A 19817-nucleotide genomic window follows, 5' to 3' on the forward strand; every position below is an offset into this window, starting at 1 on the left:
TGTACAGCTACTGCACGCGGCGCAAGCGCAAGGTTGCGTGGGAGTGCCAATTCCCTGGAAAGAGGGTGTGGGCGATACCTTGGGGTTATGTAGGTGTGTCTGGTGCAGTTTTGGGGACCATATATCGCGATACCTGGCTCACGGCGGAGTGATGATGTGGCAGCCCGTATGCAAGTGGACAGATGCGGTTCCAAGGCGCGGGTTGGGGTGTATGCGCAAGTCCCACAGGCGGTCCGCAAGGGCAGCTGCAGACTGCTTGGTGCGTGACTGGGATGGCGATCTCCTCGCGGTCCTCGTCTTGTGGGCGCAAAACAAGCCGCCGGCCCACGGTTGCGACTCCTTGGCGCGCCTCCTTTGAAGATGATGCGCGCGAGCCGAGCCTCTTGTCTCTTCGACCTTCTCTAGATCCCGAGACTCTGGTCGCCCTTGGTCCTATTGGGCGCGTACAGATCTCCTCGCCTGTCGTGCTTCCCCCGAAAAGCCTAATAGCAGACTCTCAGCAAGCGTGCAGGCGTGCGCAACAAGTTAGGCCCGTCCGAGGTGGTCGATATTCCAATGCGCGGCTCGTGGTCCCGAGTGTTGGCACGTCGCGAAAAGACAGATTCCCGCGAAGACTGGAGAGCGCAGCAGGGTGGCTTAGAAAATGTCCTTTCCGGGAAAGCCTCAGAGGTGTCGACAAAATTGTTGTGCCTGGTACCGTGGAGGAGGCGGCAGAGTGGGTGTGTGTGTGAGTGTGAGAGAGTGAGAGTGTGCGATCCAGATGGGATCGTGTGTCGCGGACTAGTCGCGGCGTTGTCTCTCTCAGTTGGTGTCCTCGTAACAACTAAGAACCGGTAGTTGTATGTGATTTGTTGAAGTGTTCAAGGTACGGTTCGTCCAGCGTCGTTTGCAATGTCGAAGGGAAGGGGGGAAAATGTCTGCCCTAAACCAGTTGAATGTAAAGGTGTGGTGAGTCGAAGTGAAGTATTGCAGTAGGGTGGCGGCAGGGTAGGTACGGATGTATCTATCTATCTATGTATGCATGGGCGACTGGGTGGGTGGGAGAGGTGGTCCATACGAAGGGGGGGGTGGTGGTCGATTTCTTAAAGTGCGATCGATGCTAGCACGAGTGGCATGGCCGGGAAATTGTTGGCGACAGGGACAGGGGACTGCTCGCGCACTACGTACTGTAGGTAGACGAGGAGGAGCCACGAAGTACCGTGTAGCTGACGGTGCCAATGGATGGGCACAATAAATGGGGTGGTGTTGGGATCAGGCAGTGGCTCTGGCCTGTGTGCCTGGTGTAGGCTTTTGTGGGAGGGGGGGGGAGGAGGGAGAGGGACAGCCCGGGCAGCCTGGACAGCCTGGACAGGAGGGTACTCGATACGGCACCAACGGCGACAATCCTTTCTAGCTCGAGGGGAAAAGCGAAATGCGATTGTGACCAGAAGACGGGATGACATGGGATGGGGTCCATGGGGAATGAGGACCGCCAGGAGGTGTGAGCAGGGCGAAAAAAAAAAGGTAGAGACAGGTACCTGGGCGGTTTTAGCGCGATACCGTGGAATTGGCAGAGCGCAGGTGCAGGCGCAGGTGCAGGTGCAGGTGCAGGTGCAGGGGACCGAGCAGGGGAGGGTGCATGTGGCCCGGGGGAAGGAAGGCGTCAGACGCATGTACCACCGTACCGGCCCTGCCTCGTGCATGTACTGCCCTCGGTACAGGGTACCTGGTACCTGCGCCGAGACACAACCGCACAGAGGACTAAAAGAAGAGAGTGCGCCCAGCTGCTGTTGGTCCGCGGTCGAGGACGAGGACGAGCATTGAGGATGAGAGGATGGGGATGTGGGCGCGAACCATCCGCCTGATCGGCTCTCGGATCCCAGAACGATGAATGAATTACATAGATGAATGTATGTATGTATTTATGTACATGCACACACAGTACACATCAGAGGTGCCCCATGCAATAAGTACTATGAATAAGTCATACCTGTCCTGCCGTGCCGTGCCGCCCACAACATGAATATGCTGCTGATGTGTGTGTGTGTGTATGAGAGAAAGTGTGTGTGGTGTCCTCGAGCTGAGCTGAGCTGGATGGAGCTGAGCTGAGACCGAGACGGTGAGATGAGGGAAGACGCAAAGGGAAGTGGCGTGTGGGCAGGGAAGGAGGTGCACGGAAGAGAAAATAGACCGGCGTGGATGGGACTTGCCTGTTAGACGGAAAGGGGACAGCGACATGGGGGGGTGGGGGGTCGCTGGCCGCGCAGTCTTGGGAGGACCGCCAGCACGGCCAGCACGGTCAGGACGGGCCCCAAAAGAACAAACCAAGACACTCAAGAATTGACGTGGCGCCCCGGTGAGGTGACTAGACTAGGTGACGACACTGTGGCCGGGCGGAGCGAAGAATAGGTGGGATTGGCAGCACGTCAGGAAGAACAGAACCTGGACGGTTCTGCCATCGCACTTTCTGTGCAGGATTGCGCTTGGTGCGCGCATGGGGGGGGGATGCCTTGGTACCCAGATATCCTCTGCTAACTGCAGTTGTTTCGTGGGCCACCGTCACGGTGGGCAGGCGAGCGTACCCGCATACCTACCTAGACTACCTAGGGTTCTGGGCACCCCTCCCATGGGCGCAGGAGATGGCCCCTAACCGACCTGGAAGGCCCTTGAGCAGGTACCTCCCCAGAGGCAATGAGGCAACGTAGGAACCGAGCTGGATACCAATCGAATTAGCCAGCTTTGGGAGCTGAGCTCTCTGGCTTTCCATCTCAGTCCGGGCGCCCTGCACGGGCACAGACGGCCATGGAGACAGACAGCTGGGCTGCAGTGGACAGTGACAGAATTTTCCGTCTCCCCCAGGACCAAGACTCGCCCTCTCTCGGTCGGGACCACCTCCACCCATACGCTTCAGATTCCACCCAGACACAAGTCGCGACAGCTGCCGCAGGGTTTCCTCTTTCGAATAGACAGCCGGCTTGCCGTTCTAGACGGGCCATTCATCAACTCGAGGGCTGCTACTGCGACGGAAGGGGGGGCGGGCGGCGCAGTCCGCTTATTAGCACTGGGCAGAGGAGCCGAGTCCGATAGCCAACCCAAAACTGTGCCTCTTCCTATGTACCGCCACACTGCTCTTTATTGTATGAGAAACCACTGTCTTCCCTGTGCTTCAGAATGTCTGGGTGCACATGCCTGCGCAATGTAGGTTTGTCACCATTTTCTGAGTTTAGCACTGTAATCTTGCGGTGGAACGCGCGTCTCCAAACGCTCAGGATGGCTCCCACGACGGGTGCTTATTACCCTGCCCTAACACTGGCCGGGCAATCAGACGGTCAACAGCCCACCGGATCTTTGTCCTACGTGACTACCTAGGGCCGCAAGAGATGCCTCGAATCTGGCCGAAACAAACAATCTACTGTTAGTATGGGTGCGCCTAGCTATGCTAGGCATGGTGGGGAGGGGGGAAGATGGTCTGAGGTTCCTGAATCAACATCAAACCCAAAATCCGGGGGAGACAACTGCCACAGCTACATTACCGTTAGATGGTCTCTAGTGAGCCCCGCGCCACACGGGTTGGTTGCATTGTCCCAGTCTGTCCAAGCCTGGGTGATTATTTAAGGATCATTCCTAGCGACAGGATGCGACTTTGCCAAAGTGACATTCATCAGCCCTCGAGCTGCTGAGTCCCCAGGCCGGCTGTCCGAATGGGCCTGGCGTCCTAGGCTCCCTGTGCTGTGTGCTGTGCTAGGTGGACACCAGCAGGGTGCAGGGTCTCGCAGGCTCATCAACCTGAGAATCAAACAACATTTGCATCCTGAAAAACCCGTGGGGCCTGGGGGCCAGCGCAACATAGGTAGCGCGTTCCCTTTCCCCAGAGCCGACCATGCGACAAGCGGCCTCACGGCAAGGTCTTGCGCAGTAGGGAAGCCCACGCCTGAGGCCTCTTGTTGACTCGGGCTCGCTGTTGATCAGTATCGAAAGTCCCTGATGATCCGTTGCCCAAGTCTCGGATCAAACAAAAAGGCGGCAATCAGGTGGGGGCTTGGGTAGGGCGGGCTCGACACCTTGGGGAAGTGATCTTCCTCTCCCAAGACTCCCAAGCCCCCTCCAGCTTGCAACAATCCCGGAAAGCAGAGACTTCACCACGGGAAAGCTCCATACCTGGGAACCACAGCGGCGGAACCGAGCCGCCTGGACGAGGTTTGATAGGAGGTGGAAAGAAGGTGAAGGGAAGGTAAGCGCCTTAGGCTATCACCCATGGCACCACCTACCAGCGACAACATTCAAGCCACGACTTCACCGTATCGCGGGTCTGCCGCCGGACCACCCCCCCCCCCCCGGGCAGCTCGCGGGAATCTGAGTGACTCAGAGTCCTGCAGTCAAGGTTGGCGGTTTGCGAGTGGCTCGTGGGGTCGAGTCGCATTAAACTTCGCCCGCATTGCGATGCACTGCTCCATCTAGACCATTTGCTGCTCGTAAGGGAGCTGTTCCGCGAGATTGCAAGACGCAGGAGATAGATGGGCGTTTGCGTGACCTCCCGTCCATCGGAAAGAATCGATTGATGGCCGAAAAAAGCCAAAATGCTATACAGTCCCCTCCCAGGAGGAATTTACACAGACCACAACCCGGCCTCTGTTACGGTTTGAGTGCAATGCCGCGGTCGAAGAGCCTTGCCCTTGAGCTTCGGACCAGAACGCCAAAATCACAGGATGGAAACAAATCGAAGTTAATCAAACCTAACGTTGAATGTGACATGCGGCATGTACATGGTCACGTTCCCCAACATGGACGGTTTGTTTGACTTGCGGGTGCAGCGGCATCAGACTGCTTTGCTCCATGATTTGTGCTCCCTCTCTGGAACCCCCCCAACCGCATCCCCAATAAGCTCATTGTTGCTGGCTCCACTTGTCATGATCCTCGTCCGCACCTGCATCAAAAATGTAGTCGAAGCCCACGATTCGCCAAGATCACCGGTCGACAAACTACAGCTCATCCCACACGACGTGTGTGTTCGATGGTGATGGGCGCGGTTGAAACACGCCAAAACTTGATTTAGCATGCCGATGTTGGGCCTGTAGTGGGCGAACAAGCCTCCCTCAGGATCCTGATCAACGCCAGTGATGCCTATCATTGTCCATCAATCAACCGACGGGCAGCGGTCAAGCCGCCGTCACCGATAGCAAAGTGCTGATCGCAGCACCTCTGCTGGGGCTTTGACGTGGTCACAGCCCGACGAATCATCTATGGGGCTTCCCGTCCGTCCGTGGGCATTACTTGCAGTTACCAATCGATTTCGTCTTTTCTCTTTTCTCCGCGATTGCCCAGACGATGGCATCGTGGGCTCCAGTGCGGTGCATACCACTTGGAGGGGTCCCGTCCACTCTGTTATCCGTGCCTGCTGTTCACGTCCTTCGGCACTGGTTCAAACTCTACGAGGTGATGAGGTCAAACAGCTGTGGCTGGGTTGATTTCTGCTCTTGTGCCTGGTGTTTGGCATATGAATATCCCTCGTCGTGCTGCAAGTACATGGGGTGGGGATTTACCCAGGCACTGCACATGGTTCGCAGTGAGATGAACAGGAAAGTCATGGAAACGGGTGGTGGACAGGCCGCGGGAGGCAGGTCCCAAGTACCAGGTACTTCGCCGTGCCCTCAGGTGCCTTCCATGGTTCGTTCGAGATGCAGCCTTGTCGGCGCACATCCCTGTCCCTTGCTCCACCTTTTGCCTTTCGCCCACATGGCATTAGGGAGCGCAGGAGCCAGCTTGGAGTAGGTGCGTCATTGCCGTGAAACCTTGCACAACCTTGGAAGTCGCAATGTCCTCATCATCTACCACCACATCGCAAACCCGCCTAACTGGCTTCGATTCTTCGACGCTTCCTCCGGGGTTCGATTGCCTCCAAGGCAACCCTGAATTAATGTCTAGCATGCCTCATATACCACATGCGCATCATAATTGCATACCACAGCAGGTTTAGAAAATTGCCTGCGAATTGACAACACTCACCTGCATTTGCATTGCATCATATCGTCACACCTGCCTGCTGGATCTCGCAATTTACCAATAAGCTCCAGCTGCAGCTGATGCCTACGCCTTCTTGGTAAAGATGGAATGTCGATCGACGCAAGGGGCTCTCAATCAGCAATAGCAACCACCATCTCCAGCTCCTCAGACGTGACAGGCCAGGGGCTCTGTCCGGCCTGAGCTTGCCATTTTGGCACGCGCGCTGCCCAGGGACCTGAGCATGGCAGGAAGGGCTTGTTTGCACTCCCTGGCTGCGATGTTTCAAAGTGGTGCTGTCAGAGATACCATACGGCGGATTGGGTCAAGAGGATTTGTAGTTGTCAGCCGGCATGTGCCGTGCGTCTTGCTTCAGAGCCATGAGCATGGGCATGGAGGCACAGGTGCAAAATAGTACACTGTACAGCCCCCTTGGCAAAATGCATGATGAGGTTGTTATTATTGTGCTGGACGAGAGTCAAGACTCTTGCCCGCTGATGCTATAAATACTCCTGTCCCGAGTCGATTTCCGTGGTCTCCATCAGAGGGGTCCGTCCATTGGTCAATCCCGTCACTGTCGTTGTCTTTGAGTTGCGAGCCTCACCAAGACTGGTCCATGCTCCATCTTCTCGAAACTTTTTGCCACATGGGGAATGGTTTGAGGTGCTGGAGGAGATCATTAGGGCTCACAGCCGACGATCCCGTGCACAAAGACGAGAATGTCTCGGCTTTCCCATAGCGTCGTACGCAGCGGAATTCGGAAGGACTCGCAGCTGCTGGCCGAGCGACCTCCTTGGTTTGGATGGAAATGACAGATGCCAAATTCAACAAATCCGTTTTCCCAGGCCTGTCTTGGCCCCCGACGCCGAGACGACCACGGAAGCGACGGCACCGGCCTCGGCCGAACTGAGCGGCACAATCTTGGGGACACGCATGTACTATATCCTAGATGCCAGGCGAATATCTCCTTCTCTGTCACCTACCTGCACAGTATAGAGACTTCCAGCACGGCTGGCTGGCTGTTCGTGAGAGATTGTCAATTATCGAATGAGCCAATCTTGTGCGAAATGCTCATCCTCGCTTGTGCTGGTGGCGGTCTGCACCTCACTCTACGAATTTGAAACAACTGTCGGCGCTTCCGCCGAGCTGATCAGCTGGGATGACGAGAGCTGCATGTTCCTTCTCGTCCTTCTTCGTCTGTCGTCGCCCATGATAATCATCGGCATTGACTGATTCGGGCATCTCGATCTTGTTTCATGCCCGTTGGCCAACTCCATGGGGTCTGTCGTTCCTGAATGATAGGCGGTAAGCTGAGACACGGCCTGCGACCACTGAGTGGCCCTGTGCGCCGCGGTGAGCAGCCTGACAGCTCCGCTTTTACTGCTTAATGGGCACTGCATTATGGCTATCATACCAGTCCACGATTCTCCCTCGTCGAATGCGGGTGAAGAGAAGCGTCACGAGTGCACATCAGCATCACCGTGTGACAGCAGTAACCAAACCTTGTTGGCCCATAACTCTTTCTCCCCTGCCGACAGGGTGCCCGGGACCCATTCGCGACCAGTGCTGAGGGCAGAGGGCTTCCTGACACCTTCCTACCTTGAGAAACACCATTCCATCTATCCGTCTTGGAAACGGGCAGTTTCCGAGCCTGCACAGCCTGGCTCCCTCAAGCGTCCCAAGCCCGTAGAGCGGAAGATGTCAATGGCTTTGCAACGTCTCTATTGGACTCGAGGTGAACATTGCACACCGCTTTTTATGACTGCTTGCTTTGATGAGCCATGAAGGACCCCAGCCAAGTCGCCGGCCCAAAGGATCTTGTGTTGGATTTGAGCCGTCGTGGACCGTCGGCCTGCATGCAGTGCTTGTAGACCGACCAGAGGCCCACAGGCGGCAAGGCACCATGGATTGAGGGGGCCATCGCAGGCCGCCGGGCGCCTGCTTCATCCAACTGAACTGGGGCAATCTCTCTAGCAGGGGCGCCGAAGGGCAGACTATCACAGTACCACCTCCTTCGCTTGGGTCCCTGCGGCTGCACAACCTGAGTAGCCTACCAGGCTACGTGGTAGTCGATCATCCTGTGTGCCGCAGCAAATACAACGTCGACCCCACGCTTTGCGTTCGGTCCTGTACCGAGCCGCCAATCAATTCCACAGACAACGATTCTCTCCATTTCAACCTTCAACCGCCTCACTTTTCTTGTGTCTGCTGACCAACGTCGTCATCGCTGGCTGTCAGTTCCTTTCTCACTTATCGACAACGAACATACAGGAACTAGGCGTCGCAGGATGCGTGCAGGTACCCCCATGATCTACAGGCAGACTACGTCGCCCTCTATGGCAGCGTCAGGGTGATGGCATGCCATGCGGCTCGTCCAATAGGGTTCTGTCAGCGAAGCGCGACGCACGCGTGCGGGATATCACCAAGCATTCGGCTACTCGAAGAGGTGAGCAAGAGAAGAGAAAAAGCAGTTTGTGGGCAGACGTGTTTCCACCGCAGGATTCCGCTTTCGCGGGCAGTCGCGGAACTCTGCCGATGGGAAATCACGACGATCGCGCGGCCTATTGTAGCATGAGCCTGTTCCGACAGCGCAGTGCAACAGAGTGGTCCCGGCGATCGTCAAGATTTGCGCGAGTCCTTTCACATGGCCGTGGAGAGAAACCGTCTCTCAAGACCCGAGAGGTTCAATTGACCTACAGGCACAGGCAGACAGGTCACCAAACAGCGGTTAACCCGAAACACCAACAAGTTCGATGGCTTTGGATGGGACGGTTGGATGGAACCAAAAGGATCGCATCCGAGAGGCCACGGCATGTGGCCAGGGCGAGAATGACGATGTCTTCACATCAGAGTTGCCCGACAGCCCCGACTCGTACTCGCGATTCAACCATTCAAACCATCCATCCATCCATCCCGTCCCATCCCTTCACCCGTCCGTTCATCGCATGGGATACACAACGGTGCGCAATCAATGCACCGTGTGTTGCGCGTAATAAATGCACTCTCAGACTCTGCAGCAAGAGCAACCCACCCTACATACAGTACGCAGTACATTCTCACAGTACCTTCCTGGCTTGGCTGGCGTGCGCAGTTATTAGTCTAATTCCCACCTATTATGAGATTGGCAGGGACGGGGAAGGGACGCACCAGCATGGAGTCGCCTTCAGAGTGGCCCCATCAGTTTGCAGCTTCCCGTCTTGCACATGCAGTGAGTCAGTGAGTCAGCTTGCGAGGGCCGTGGAAGAAGCTGCTTGGTGAGCTCAGTAGGGCTCCCCTTCCGCCCCGTCTCTGAGGGCTCAGTACCAGTAGTCGTGCCCTATTTGCCCAAGTCCATGTCCAAGAGATACGAGTATCCGTATCTGTGGTACAGACTGACTGCATTGACTGAAATAACTCAGCTTCATCTCGGGTACACCGTGGCCAATTCAGTCACACAGGACCCATCGCCCTCATCGAGCCATTTGCTTATTAATAATGGATGAGCCGCTTTCTCCCCGTCGCCTCATCCCCGTTCCCCAGATTAGGTACCTCTCCGTGACTTCGTGGAAAACCGGGGAAGCAGCAAGTGCGCAATCAAACGAACTCTGTCGCCCTCTGTTCCCCCTCCCCCCGTCAGGTAGGGCATGGCAAGGCCGAACCGCTAACAGTCCACAACGCACGTCGTCCGTGCTCCCCTCCTTCTGCTGAGCCTCATGCGCCCGCAAATCCTTTTGCTCTGTTAAGACTGCGATGGAGCCGCCAGAAGATCTGCAACGCAATTGCACCGTCAGCCCACGCGCCGAGAGCCGGTCCCTGGCTTGTTTCATCCTCACCTACAGGGGTCAGGCCAGACTGACCTCAACCTCACCCGTCTGTCGCCGTCGCCATCGCCACGTCCTCTATTGCCCGCCCGCCTGCGCAGAGGTCATTGCCAGCCTGACCATTTGGCACGGACAAAGCTTCTCGCGACTCCACTCCCGAGCCTAACAGGAACTATGCCGTATCATCTGCACTCACTGCGATGAGTTCCCCGTGATTACCGACAATGCATCAGCGGCGGAGCTGGTTGACTCTGTCCGAAGGCGTTGGTAATATGGCACGAGATGGAACATTCAAGGGTCACGTCTCAGCTACCGGGTACACTACTGACGGCGGCGGACACTTCTCATCGCCGGTGTTGACTCACATCTTGGGCAAGATCAAGGGGCGACCGCATTGGTCGGACATCGAGGCAGTTCACGCACAGCGTCATTATCGTCCAGCTGTCAAACCGTCCGATCGCCAAATTGTCGCTCGGCCCCTTGCCTACCGAGGCTTGACGACTCAAGACACTCAAGTCTCTGCTACGAAAAAGAAAAGTACCTGTCAACTGGGAGCCTCGCCTGCCAGAAAGTGACATGTGCCTGGTTCATCGCCGCGCGGGAGGAGCCGTCGCAGCATGCGATTTTCCGAAGGGCTTTGCCGTGGCTGCGTCTGTGTGGACCGGGGCCGCGAAAAAAAGAAACAAAAAGAGGGAGAGAAAAAAAAGCAGCGGCTTTCTTCCCCGAGCTCAGGGGTTGAACGTGCAACATCTGCATGAAATAGCTACCAGACTCTTCACCGGTGCCGCCGCCTTGGGGAGGGAAAGTTGACAAGTGATACGTGCAACGAACCTGCTGTGCTCTGCCGCTAATTCTCCCGACAATGGGTTTGGCATCACACAGATCTAGTTGCGGCAATCCAGACGTGTCTGCTCCCCGAAAATGTAAGCCCGCGGACGACCAATGCAGCAAAGTTGCATTTCCTTCTCTGTTGACAAATGTTGTCGACCAGGTCCCGCGAGGTTTGCCGACCACATGCTGCCATGCTTGGCTTCACCAGTGAAAACCAAATAGGGGTTGCCCAGGGCCTTGACGCTTGCAACAGAATGATTAGCAATGCCGTGCCTCAGCGGATAGCTCTCCCGGACGCCAAACTACAGATTCCCCGGACATCGTTCCTTGGTCTCCCCGGTAGCGGACCAGCGGGCGACTATTGCACGAGAACCCATCGTCTAGGCAAGCCCTTCCCCTGGCGAGGAAAATGCCTTACACATCTCGAAAAGCTTCAGAAACTCCGCAGTGCTGCCGCTGCGGGCACCCATCCGAGGTCTCTGACGACCGCCGTAACGGCATTCGATAACTCTCTCAATTGACTGCGGAGAATACGTGGCGCCTTGATGCCTGGAGAAACTGCCCTCAGGCAAGCCGCTTCCTCAAGCTAGCTCTGTTTTCATGCCGGATGAGGTTTAGATTTTGATTTACCCATTGTACATAGTACCGCGACAGCAACGGGCTGAACGATTATCATACAGTCTACCGAACTGTCGCGTGGACGACAGGGTCCACCTCGATCTTAGGGTGGCATTGCCCCTTTTTCGACGTTGGACGGAGAGCAGAAAAATGCATGTGTTCGAGCCTACAGGAAATGGCAGGGTCAACGCTGTGTGGGACAGCCCTGTCAATCTGTTTCAGCACATCCGTCACGAACAGCCTTGCCCTGGTACAAGCACGATACACTTAAGGCTGAGCAGATCGGTCATCTGGGGTGACGGAAACCGACACGTAGCAGTCGGTTCTGCAAAGGTGCACATCTCGGCGAAGACTGGGAGCCTGATGACACATGTGATACAGAACGCTGGCACTGGCAAGTTCCTTCCACGATACTGTGCTGCACGCGATGCTCAGTTGATGATGATCTACTATCGAAACTGCAGTCATAATTGGGCCACGACATCCATCCACCACCATTCCTGGGGCCAAGGAGCATCAAGTGACGCACACAGACGAACAGGATGATGAGCCGCAGCGCAGGTGCCGCACCCTCCAAGATCCTCATTACGCAGTAGATCCCAGCAGCCATGCCACGCCGTTGTTGTTGTCTGTTGGGACTCAAGGCCAATGGCTGTCGTCTTGCCGCGCCATCCCCACATTATCCTTCGGGTCGCTCTTGACACACGCCCTCCGTATGCATCCTGAAGCGACAGGCATCACTTCTTCTAGAAGGCTTCCACCTGTGTGATGAGACTCCACCGCAGCCCTGTAACACATGTTCCGCTTGCTCGGATCAGTCGGACTTTGCTTCTGCGCTCACAGCCTGACAGCCTGAGCGCGAGACTTGATGAAGATGACGTAGCATAGGCAGCCAGGGAGCCAGCCGCCCTGGTCCCCCCAAAGAACCGGAAGTTCCGACAGGCTTACCCACATGTCACGGAGGTGATACGCAGCAGATCGAATGATCGGTTGCTGATCTGGAAGCTCCCAAGAAGACTGACAACGAGCTAGCTCAAAATCACCCCATAAGACGACATCCGCGATTTCACAACATTGTGCAATCTCTCGCTTGCTTATGTCTTCGGCGAGCCACGGAGTGAGCCACGGGGCGTATCTGGAGACCCCGGGGGTTGACGCGGGACAATTCTAAAATTGGGGACGCAACGCTGCGCGAATCCCCCACGTTTTCCCCCCTGCACTTCTGCAAATGGGCCTGTCACCCATTGCTTAGCCACTGCCAGCGGTACTGCATCGCCCCAGCAGGCAAACGGATTGAAGGAATAACGGCCCTCTCGATCCCAGGACGGCACCCTCCGGCCATTGCTCGACAAAGGTTCTAGCTTCGGCACAAGGAAGCACAAGGCCTAGGAGCTGCCAACACGATACAGGCTAACAGGCCCCGTTCCAGCCTAGAACAAGGAGTGGGCATCAACGCTGCCAGGAAACAGTAGTTGGCGATAGACATCTTCTGACGGATGGCGCATGAGCTCTGGCAATATCTGCTCGGCCGCTCTGATCCTGGCCTTTGCTTACAGTCTCCCCCAGCTAGGCGAGCCTGGAACATTAAACTAGGACGGCTTTCAGCTGCAGCCTCCTGAATTTTATCAACGGGGCACGCCAAGAGCCTGCTGCCAACGGACGTGCAAGACCGTCGTCCGCGTCCAGTGACGCCCGCAGAGGTCTGCCGCATCCGATCCTGGTATCTTCGAGAGGGAACATTCGCTGCGCCGCCCTACGTTGAACTAGTGTGTGACATGAGGAGGAAAGACGATTCGGCCCACGACTCTTCTTGGGCTGTCAAGGCACAGGAATACGACAGCATCCCCCCTGTTGTCATTAGAGAGCTGGTATTGCTGGAATGGCATGGATCACACTGGAGAATCACAACATGGCTGAACTCGCCTTCGGTCAGGTTTGTGCTGAACGGCACTTACCTGCTGGTCCTTGATTCCAGGAGACAACTTTGGTCACATAGCGGCACATGCCAGCCTCGACCTCGCCCAGTGGTGTAGTTCTCTCACCTTTTTGCAGGTCTTGAACATTGAAGAAGACATGCCTCTTCATTTACTATTGCACCTATATTTCCTCTGCTTATGGGCATCTCAGACCGCCTACGGATGGTCAGATCGGAACTTCCCTGTCTGCTGCAAGAGTTGGCGGCGTATCCCGGCTCCGCTGCAGCTGTTGGACCGCACCAAGCGCACAACATTCACCTTGGATTGCGCAGGTTCTCACACCTGCATGATATCAACAAGCTCTCTAGAGCAGGGGCCAGGATGTGCTATACCCTGTTAGCAATGCAACTGTTGCTTGAAGTGGTCTTGGGGTCTTCGATCCCAGCTGTCCCAATCGTTCCAATCTGCCATTAGGAGGAACGTAGCAGTACTTCAAAGGACACAGTGAGCGTTGGGATTATGGCAGATTTACATGTTCCTTCCAGCTGCAGCAACAACAAGGGGGGGTCACCTTGCGTCTCGTATCCCGTGTGTCATGAGGTCTCCTAGGAAGGCGACTTCTGCAGAGCTGCTGCAGCTCCTCTCCTGCGCCTTGGGATCCATGAGTGATTTTGGAGAATATGCATCTCGAAGGCATACTGTCACTGCAGGCGGTCCAGAGGTCACAGAGGCTAGACTTGCAACTGGGGCATTGCGGCGGTTCGCAAGCTCCTGCTTGTGCGACCCTACTGCTGCTGTGCCCAAAGAGACCAGGTGCAGGAACAATCTCTCTCTGTGGGAAGACAGATGGTGCCATCTTCACCACCAAGAGGTAGATGGCACACAGACTGGCCATGTCAACCTCCAACAGAGCACAACTGGCCAAAGCTTCATGACCGAAATGTCTCTTCAGGTTGGCAACATATTTGGGTCATTTCTCAATTGGAAGATGGCTTACCTTCAGAGCTAATTCAGAGAGATATCGGCCGGTAGTGGGAAGTCACACCAACCCACACCTCTGGTCAGAGCTACCTTGTATGTCCTGTCTTACTCACCATCACACTCTCTTCTCAGCCTCATACACATTTATCATGATGACTTCCATCAATTATGATATATCAGTTCTCTCTTGCGTCTGGGGAAACCGCCGCAGCTTTCTGTCCCACACTCCTAGCGGCCCGACATGGTTAGAATGACACTTTATACCTATATTCCTGGACACCCTACAGACGGCCATGCCCTACACCCCTTTCTTTTAGCCAGCGCCGCTCAATTGTCGATGCCATCCACAAGCCTCCCTGTTGCCGATTACATTGCCTTGGTACCATCACGAGTGTTCGACAGATGCCTTAAACAGAACATACGACAGCTCGCTAGGCAGCCCTGGAAGCAATCGCTGTGCATCAACTCGACCCTACGAAGCGGCAGCGGCTTGAGCCGTGCAGCGACCTCCATGAGACTGCCACGTCAGTCGCATTGCCAACAGCTTAAGACAGGGTTGCGTCGACGCTGAGTGTTCCCGTGTGATGACGGGTGGTGGTTCGCCTGGTGTCAGGTCACAAGACGGGATGGGACGGTCGTCTGTTCCGGATGTGATGCCTACGATCGGCTCCTCCGTCACCATATCCGGCTGACCTCGCGGAGTACATTGCCAGAATGGATCCCGCATAGGTTCCCTTCACGGCCATGGGCCCAGCACGACGCGGCACAAGGCTGGGGTCAGGAGTGCCGCACCGCCGGCACCAGCTTACGAAGTACGGATCAGAGACGCATACGCCCACCCGCTCAGTCCAAATTGAGGGTGGCTCACTCCTTTGTGCAGATGGTTGCCAAGGCGTAATCGACTGCTTTTGACTTAGGGCTACCAGGCCCATCTGCAGACAGACGTGCGTTTCGTATCATTTGATTTGCGTTGAATGCGCGCGCAAGGTTGGCGATCCTCTCTCTCTTCTCGCCGTCTTGCACGATATGACATGCCCTGTCAGTATTTCGTTCGACGGATATCTCCTTCTGATGCTGGGACTAGGCTGAAGGAGGCACTCGAGTCTGACTGACAAGCTTGGCACGGACCCGTCAACAATCTCGCCTCTCTCCTGTTACGTTCATCTAATACGGGGCTCTTTGTGGATCTGCGGCTCGCTATCTGCTTTTAGGAGGCGACGACGACGAAGCCAGCCACTCCTTAACTCCATACCTCGCCTTGGTATACCCTCGAGATCCAATGGTGCCGGAGGACTCAACGGAAGGAAAGTTCCGCCCAATATCGGCACAGTGACAGCACACTATGAATCATCTCTTTTTCGAGGGGTTAAGTCGGGGTCGCAGTAGGTCTTTCGTGCTTTGCGACGACCTCGGAAATGACGGCTCTTACGACATTCTGTGATATTGCCACAGTGCTCCATGAGATATCACCTTGGGCGTGGATCTTACACGTCCTGCTCACGTGGATATTGGCTGCTAAAGGCCTTTCGGGATCCATTCTTCTGAATCCTAACTGGCCCATTGGAAGTTCCACCCGAACATCACAAGCCGACCTGTGGTCCGTCTAGGGACAGGACCCTCGTTGTACAAATGCTACTGAGACGAGGCGCTGATGGCTGAGCTACTCGTCACCCTTTGTCGCTGCAAATAGCGGATAAGGTGGGTAAGACAGAGATTAACGAGCTCACTCACCAAACCAGCTGCAGATCTAGGGAATTCTGCTCGCCTCTTGCTCCAACACATAAGATGATGATGGTTCTCCTAGCAAGGCAAGTCGAGTTCCCAGGTTGGCGTCTGCGATCTCGCAGGCCTCAGACTGGGAGAATAAGAAATCATCAATGACATCTGCAGGAGGTTCGAGGTATACCAGCCACCTCATTGTGCATGGAATGATCAGTCTGTTTGCTTATCAGAAAAGCGATATCTGACGAGTTTGCTGCCAGGATGCTCCTCCACCCCGGACACTGTACCCAGTGTGTACGAACGCACGAACCAGTATACGGTCTTTGTTGGGCTGCTCGTGGCACAGTCAGGGTGCCGTCTCGGACCTCAGCTGACTCCAGTGCCTTTTCATCTACCATCATCATCATCAGGGGAACATGGTAAGCGTCTCGATCATGTGCCCCATGCAAACTGCTGGTTTCCAGCACCTTGCAGCTCGTGACACGGCCAATATCAAATTGAGAAGGGGCCGCAAGTCGAAGTGATTGCTCCCATTCCTCGCGACTATTTTCCCAATGGGTCCAAGGGGTCCAAAGGGCTGGGTATTTTGACATATCACCTTTCCATCCTTGTGTGAATATTCTTCCAAATATTAACAGCCCTCCTTGTTGAGGACAAGGCCGCTAAGACCCTTACGGGAACCACGCGGGAACAATTGACAGGGCAAGAAGCTGTGACCGAGCCTTTGATATCATTTCTCAGGAAGCAGTCACTATTCTTGGTCACCAGCAGCTGCTGCTGAGGAAATTGGGATGATGTGATGTAGACTCGCTGACAAGCCATCGCCACGTCGCACGCCCGTGCGTGCTGATGCTTAGCTTGGAGATTAACGACGGGTGTGTGTACTGTAGCACCTGACCCCGCGCCCGTGGGCGATTGTCAACAGCTACTGGTGTGTGAGTTGGCGAGGGCCGCTGGACTCGCCCTCGCCGCCCGGCCGAGCCGTTTGCCAACTGCTGTTTACGGTACCAGCACTGTCTCCGTCCTGGGTCAGACGCCGGCACAGCATCAGGTTACACGAGGGACAACTTCAGGCCGAACCGGCATTTGTGTCGCATGTCCTTAACCACGTAATACATATACGCATGGTGAGGTATAGGCCTTGCGAGAACCCCACATGGCCGAGATCCTTGCCCGCCTGAACTCGACCGCCCGAGTAGTGAGGCTTTCAATTCTCACTGGCACCCGCATGTACGCAGCCGTCTTTTGTCGGCTGAGTCGGGGTTCAGCTCACAAGACCAGACTACAAGTGGCCGGATACTAATGCGAAAGCGAAAGCTTACGGGACAAGAGGAGGAACCCAACAAAATTGCCCGTCAACGCAGTTTAATCTTCCGGGCCCCCTTGCTGAAGGTACGGCCCAGACCCAGGCCAGGGCGCGTCTGCTAGCGCCCCGAATAGTCCGCGAGGCAGCCGAGACATGCATCTGCATTACGCATTGCATACGGTCGTCGCCTTACGGAGGAAATCGGCGCTGGCTGGCTGGCTGAAAGCCGGAGGCATGAGGAGAGAACGGAGCTTGCATGTGTGCTGAGGAGGCGCCGAAGAGCGGTGAGGACGCGTGAGAATACGGGTTAGTGAGAGAGAGAGACCGTTGCCTCGTGCGCCTGGACGGGGGATGGCTTTGATAGCGCAAGGCAACGGGCACAAAAGCTCCTGTCGCCTGCAGTTGATGGGTCTCTCATGTAAGTGAGTCGAAATTGGGAAGGAGGGCCATGCGCTCCATCGGCATCGGATCGGCCTCTCGGATGTACGTTTCTTGAGACGAACCTTTGGTGATCCGAACTGCCCGGGGACAGGAGGTAGACGGGACTTCTTCTCACGACTGACGATACATTCGAACTCCAAGGAGGTGACAAACCGTGTCAATCCAGGAGGGCACAGGCGCTACTCCCCGATGGTGACTTGCGCTGTATACCGATAGGACCTGGCAGTGACATCGACGCCTCTCCTTGGCGGATGTGGTTTCGTCCCGTTTTGTTTTGATACACACAAACATTTCTGCTGAATCTGGGTGTCGCTGAGGAATCTTACCTTGTCCGACAGACGACATGTCTTCCCCTTCCAGAATGGCCCAATAGCACCTCGTTACAGGGACGCACCACGCGCACGAAGGAGTCCCATATCAAAACCCCGTGACACAAGCCTGAGGTTGGCACAACTCCACGTACGATATTGTGGCCATGAGTTAATGACACCGCCTAGATCAGCGTGTAATACGTACCGCTCACGTCCGCTCAGCCTCGCTCGTCTCCTGGTCCTTCATCGATCTAGTGTCACAACCTGCGCTGTCCCTTGCCTGAACATCGCTGTCCCCCGCTCCGCCCTGGCCATCAACACGGTCGGGCGTCGTCGACACGGTACTCGCCCCTTGCTGTTTGCATGACAGCATGCAGGTCAGATCGGATTCGGCCCTGCGGGCCCGCTCCAGGACACCGAAGGACCGCAAATGTCTTAGGTGCCCAGGAGAGCTGGTCGTACAAGGCGGCTTCTCCGGCGGCCTATCTTCCGTGCGCAAGGGATGGGAAGGGGATGGCATCAGTCGCACCTGAGAAATGGCGGACAGCATAAAGTCGGACATGCATGGTCTTCTGGCGTGTTACCTGGACGTCGTGGTGTACGACGTAGGGCAACTGGGCGATGGATCCATAAGTTCTCCTCGTGGCGTGACAGTCTTCCTTCTCGGGAGACCGCATCAGTGCAGTGCATTGCAGTGCAGTGCAGTGTGGTACTACTTGAGGTTCTGGAGGCGGATTATCGCCCAGCAAAGCTTCCAAGGTGCAAATGCCGTGCCAGTTGACCGCGGCTCAACGGATAGGCACATATTCCAGTCGACCGCTCCTGATCTCCCAGACCGCATGGGTAACACACAGGCTCAGAGATTCGGGTGCCTTGTACTCTGAGGCGGCTTGTTACTTGGCGATCATCAAGTTGCAGGGTTTACGGGAAGATGATGTCCATCATTGAGCTGTTCTCGACTGTTCGTGATTATCAATCAGGCGATCGAGAAGGCAACATCTCGGCAATGTCATTACGAGGAAGATTGTCTCACAGTGGAACGGTGGAGGCGGACTCCAATCCAAAGACGAGCCATTCGAACGAGCTGTTGCACTCCCTGACACTCCTGTTCATGTCGCGATCAATGCCTGTGGTCAAGAGATCTTGCGTTGGTCTGGTCCCTGATTCACATGCCTGTGTAAGGCAACCCAGCAAGCCTCGTTGTGTTAATCTGACACTCAAGAGGGGAAATGGAACATTCCTGTGCAGTGCGTTGTGCAGCCCTCTGGCATGTGATTGTGGTTATTGAAAGCGAGGGGTCATGGACCCTGAATGATGACTGTCTGTTCACCGGTACATCTGAACATAAGCAGGTTAACAGGCAATATGTCCCTGGCGATATTCAGTGGTTTCCACGCAACGTTTGATCTGAGTTCACGCAAGTAGCATGGCTCGGTCATACTTGTCCATCTGATTTAGCTCAAAGACAGACGGCCCGATACCGTAGGACGGCAACTGCCTGGCTGAGGATTGCTCGGGCAGTGAGCTCCACGAGCAACCCCCTCGAGCCCGGTCGATGACGGTCTCATTACTTTGCAGAGGTAGCGTGACTACCAATTTCATTTAGAATTGGAGAAGTATTGGGTGTCAATATCCTCAAGTCACTCTGAGTCATCAGAAACGAAGGCGAAAGATCGGCACGTCCGTGACAAATTGTGGGATGACCTGTCGTGGGAAAATCCGTTGTGGTTGCGTTGTCTAGGATCGCAGAGCAAGACGTTGCCCAATCTTGACCTGTTGTTTATTTTTTGGGTGGCCCAGTCATCGTGAGCCAGGATCAGAAGCTCCTCGGACCGAGCGGCCGCTCGCGAGTACAGGACATATGTCAGAGGCGTGTGAGACTAACGTAGCAGGATAAGCCAGCTCTGTCCCGGTA

The 19817-nt window shown here is 55.6% G+C and overlaps 1 protein-coding gene across 1 annotated transcript; it reads right to left on the bottom strand.

Moving 5' to 3' along the window:
- Window positions 1-18110: 18110 nt before the first annotated feature.
- J7T55_001784 (uncharacterized protein) lies at window positions 18111-18579 on the bottom strand (the record flags this gene model as incomplete). Its single annotated transcript, XM_053142683.1, has 2 exons — window positions 18111-18431; window positions 18487-18579. 2 exons carry the CDS (start codon window positions 18577-18579, stop codon window positions 18111-18113), a joined length of 414 nt encoding a protein of 137 aa, XP_052994238.1.
- Between the last annotated feature and the right edge of the window lie 1238 nt (window positions 18580-19817).

Source organism: Diaporthe amygdali, assembly GCF_026229845.1.
Source record: "Diaporthe amygdali strain CAA958 chromosome Unknown NODE_12_length_1037015_cov_66_201586, whole genome shotgun sequence".
NCBI lineage: Eukaryota > Fungi > Ascomycota > Sordariomycetes > Diaporthales > Diaporthaceae > Diaporthe > Diaporthe amygdali.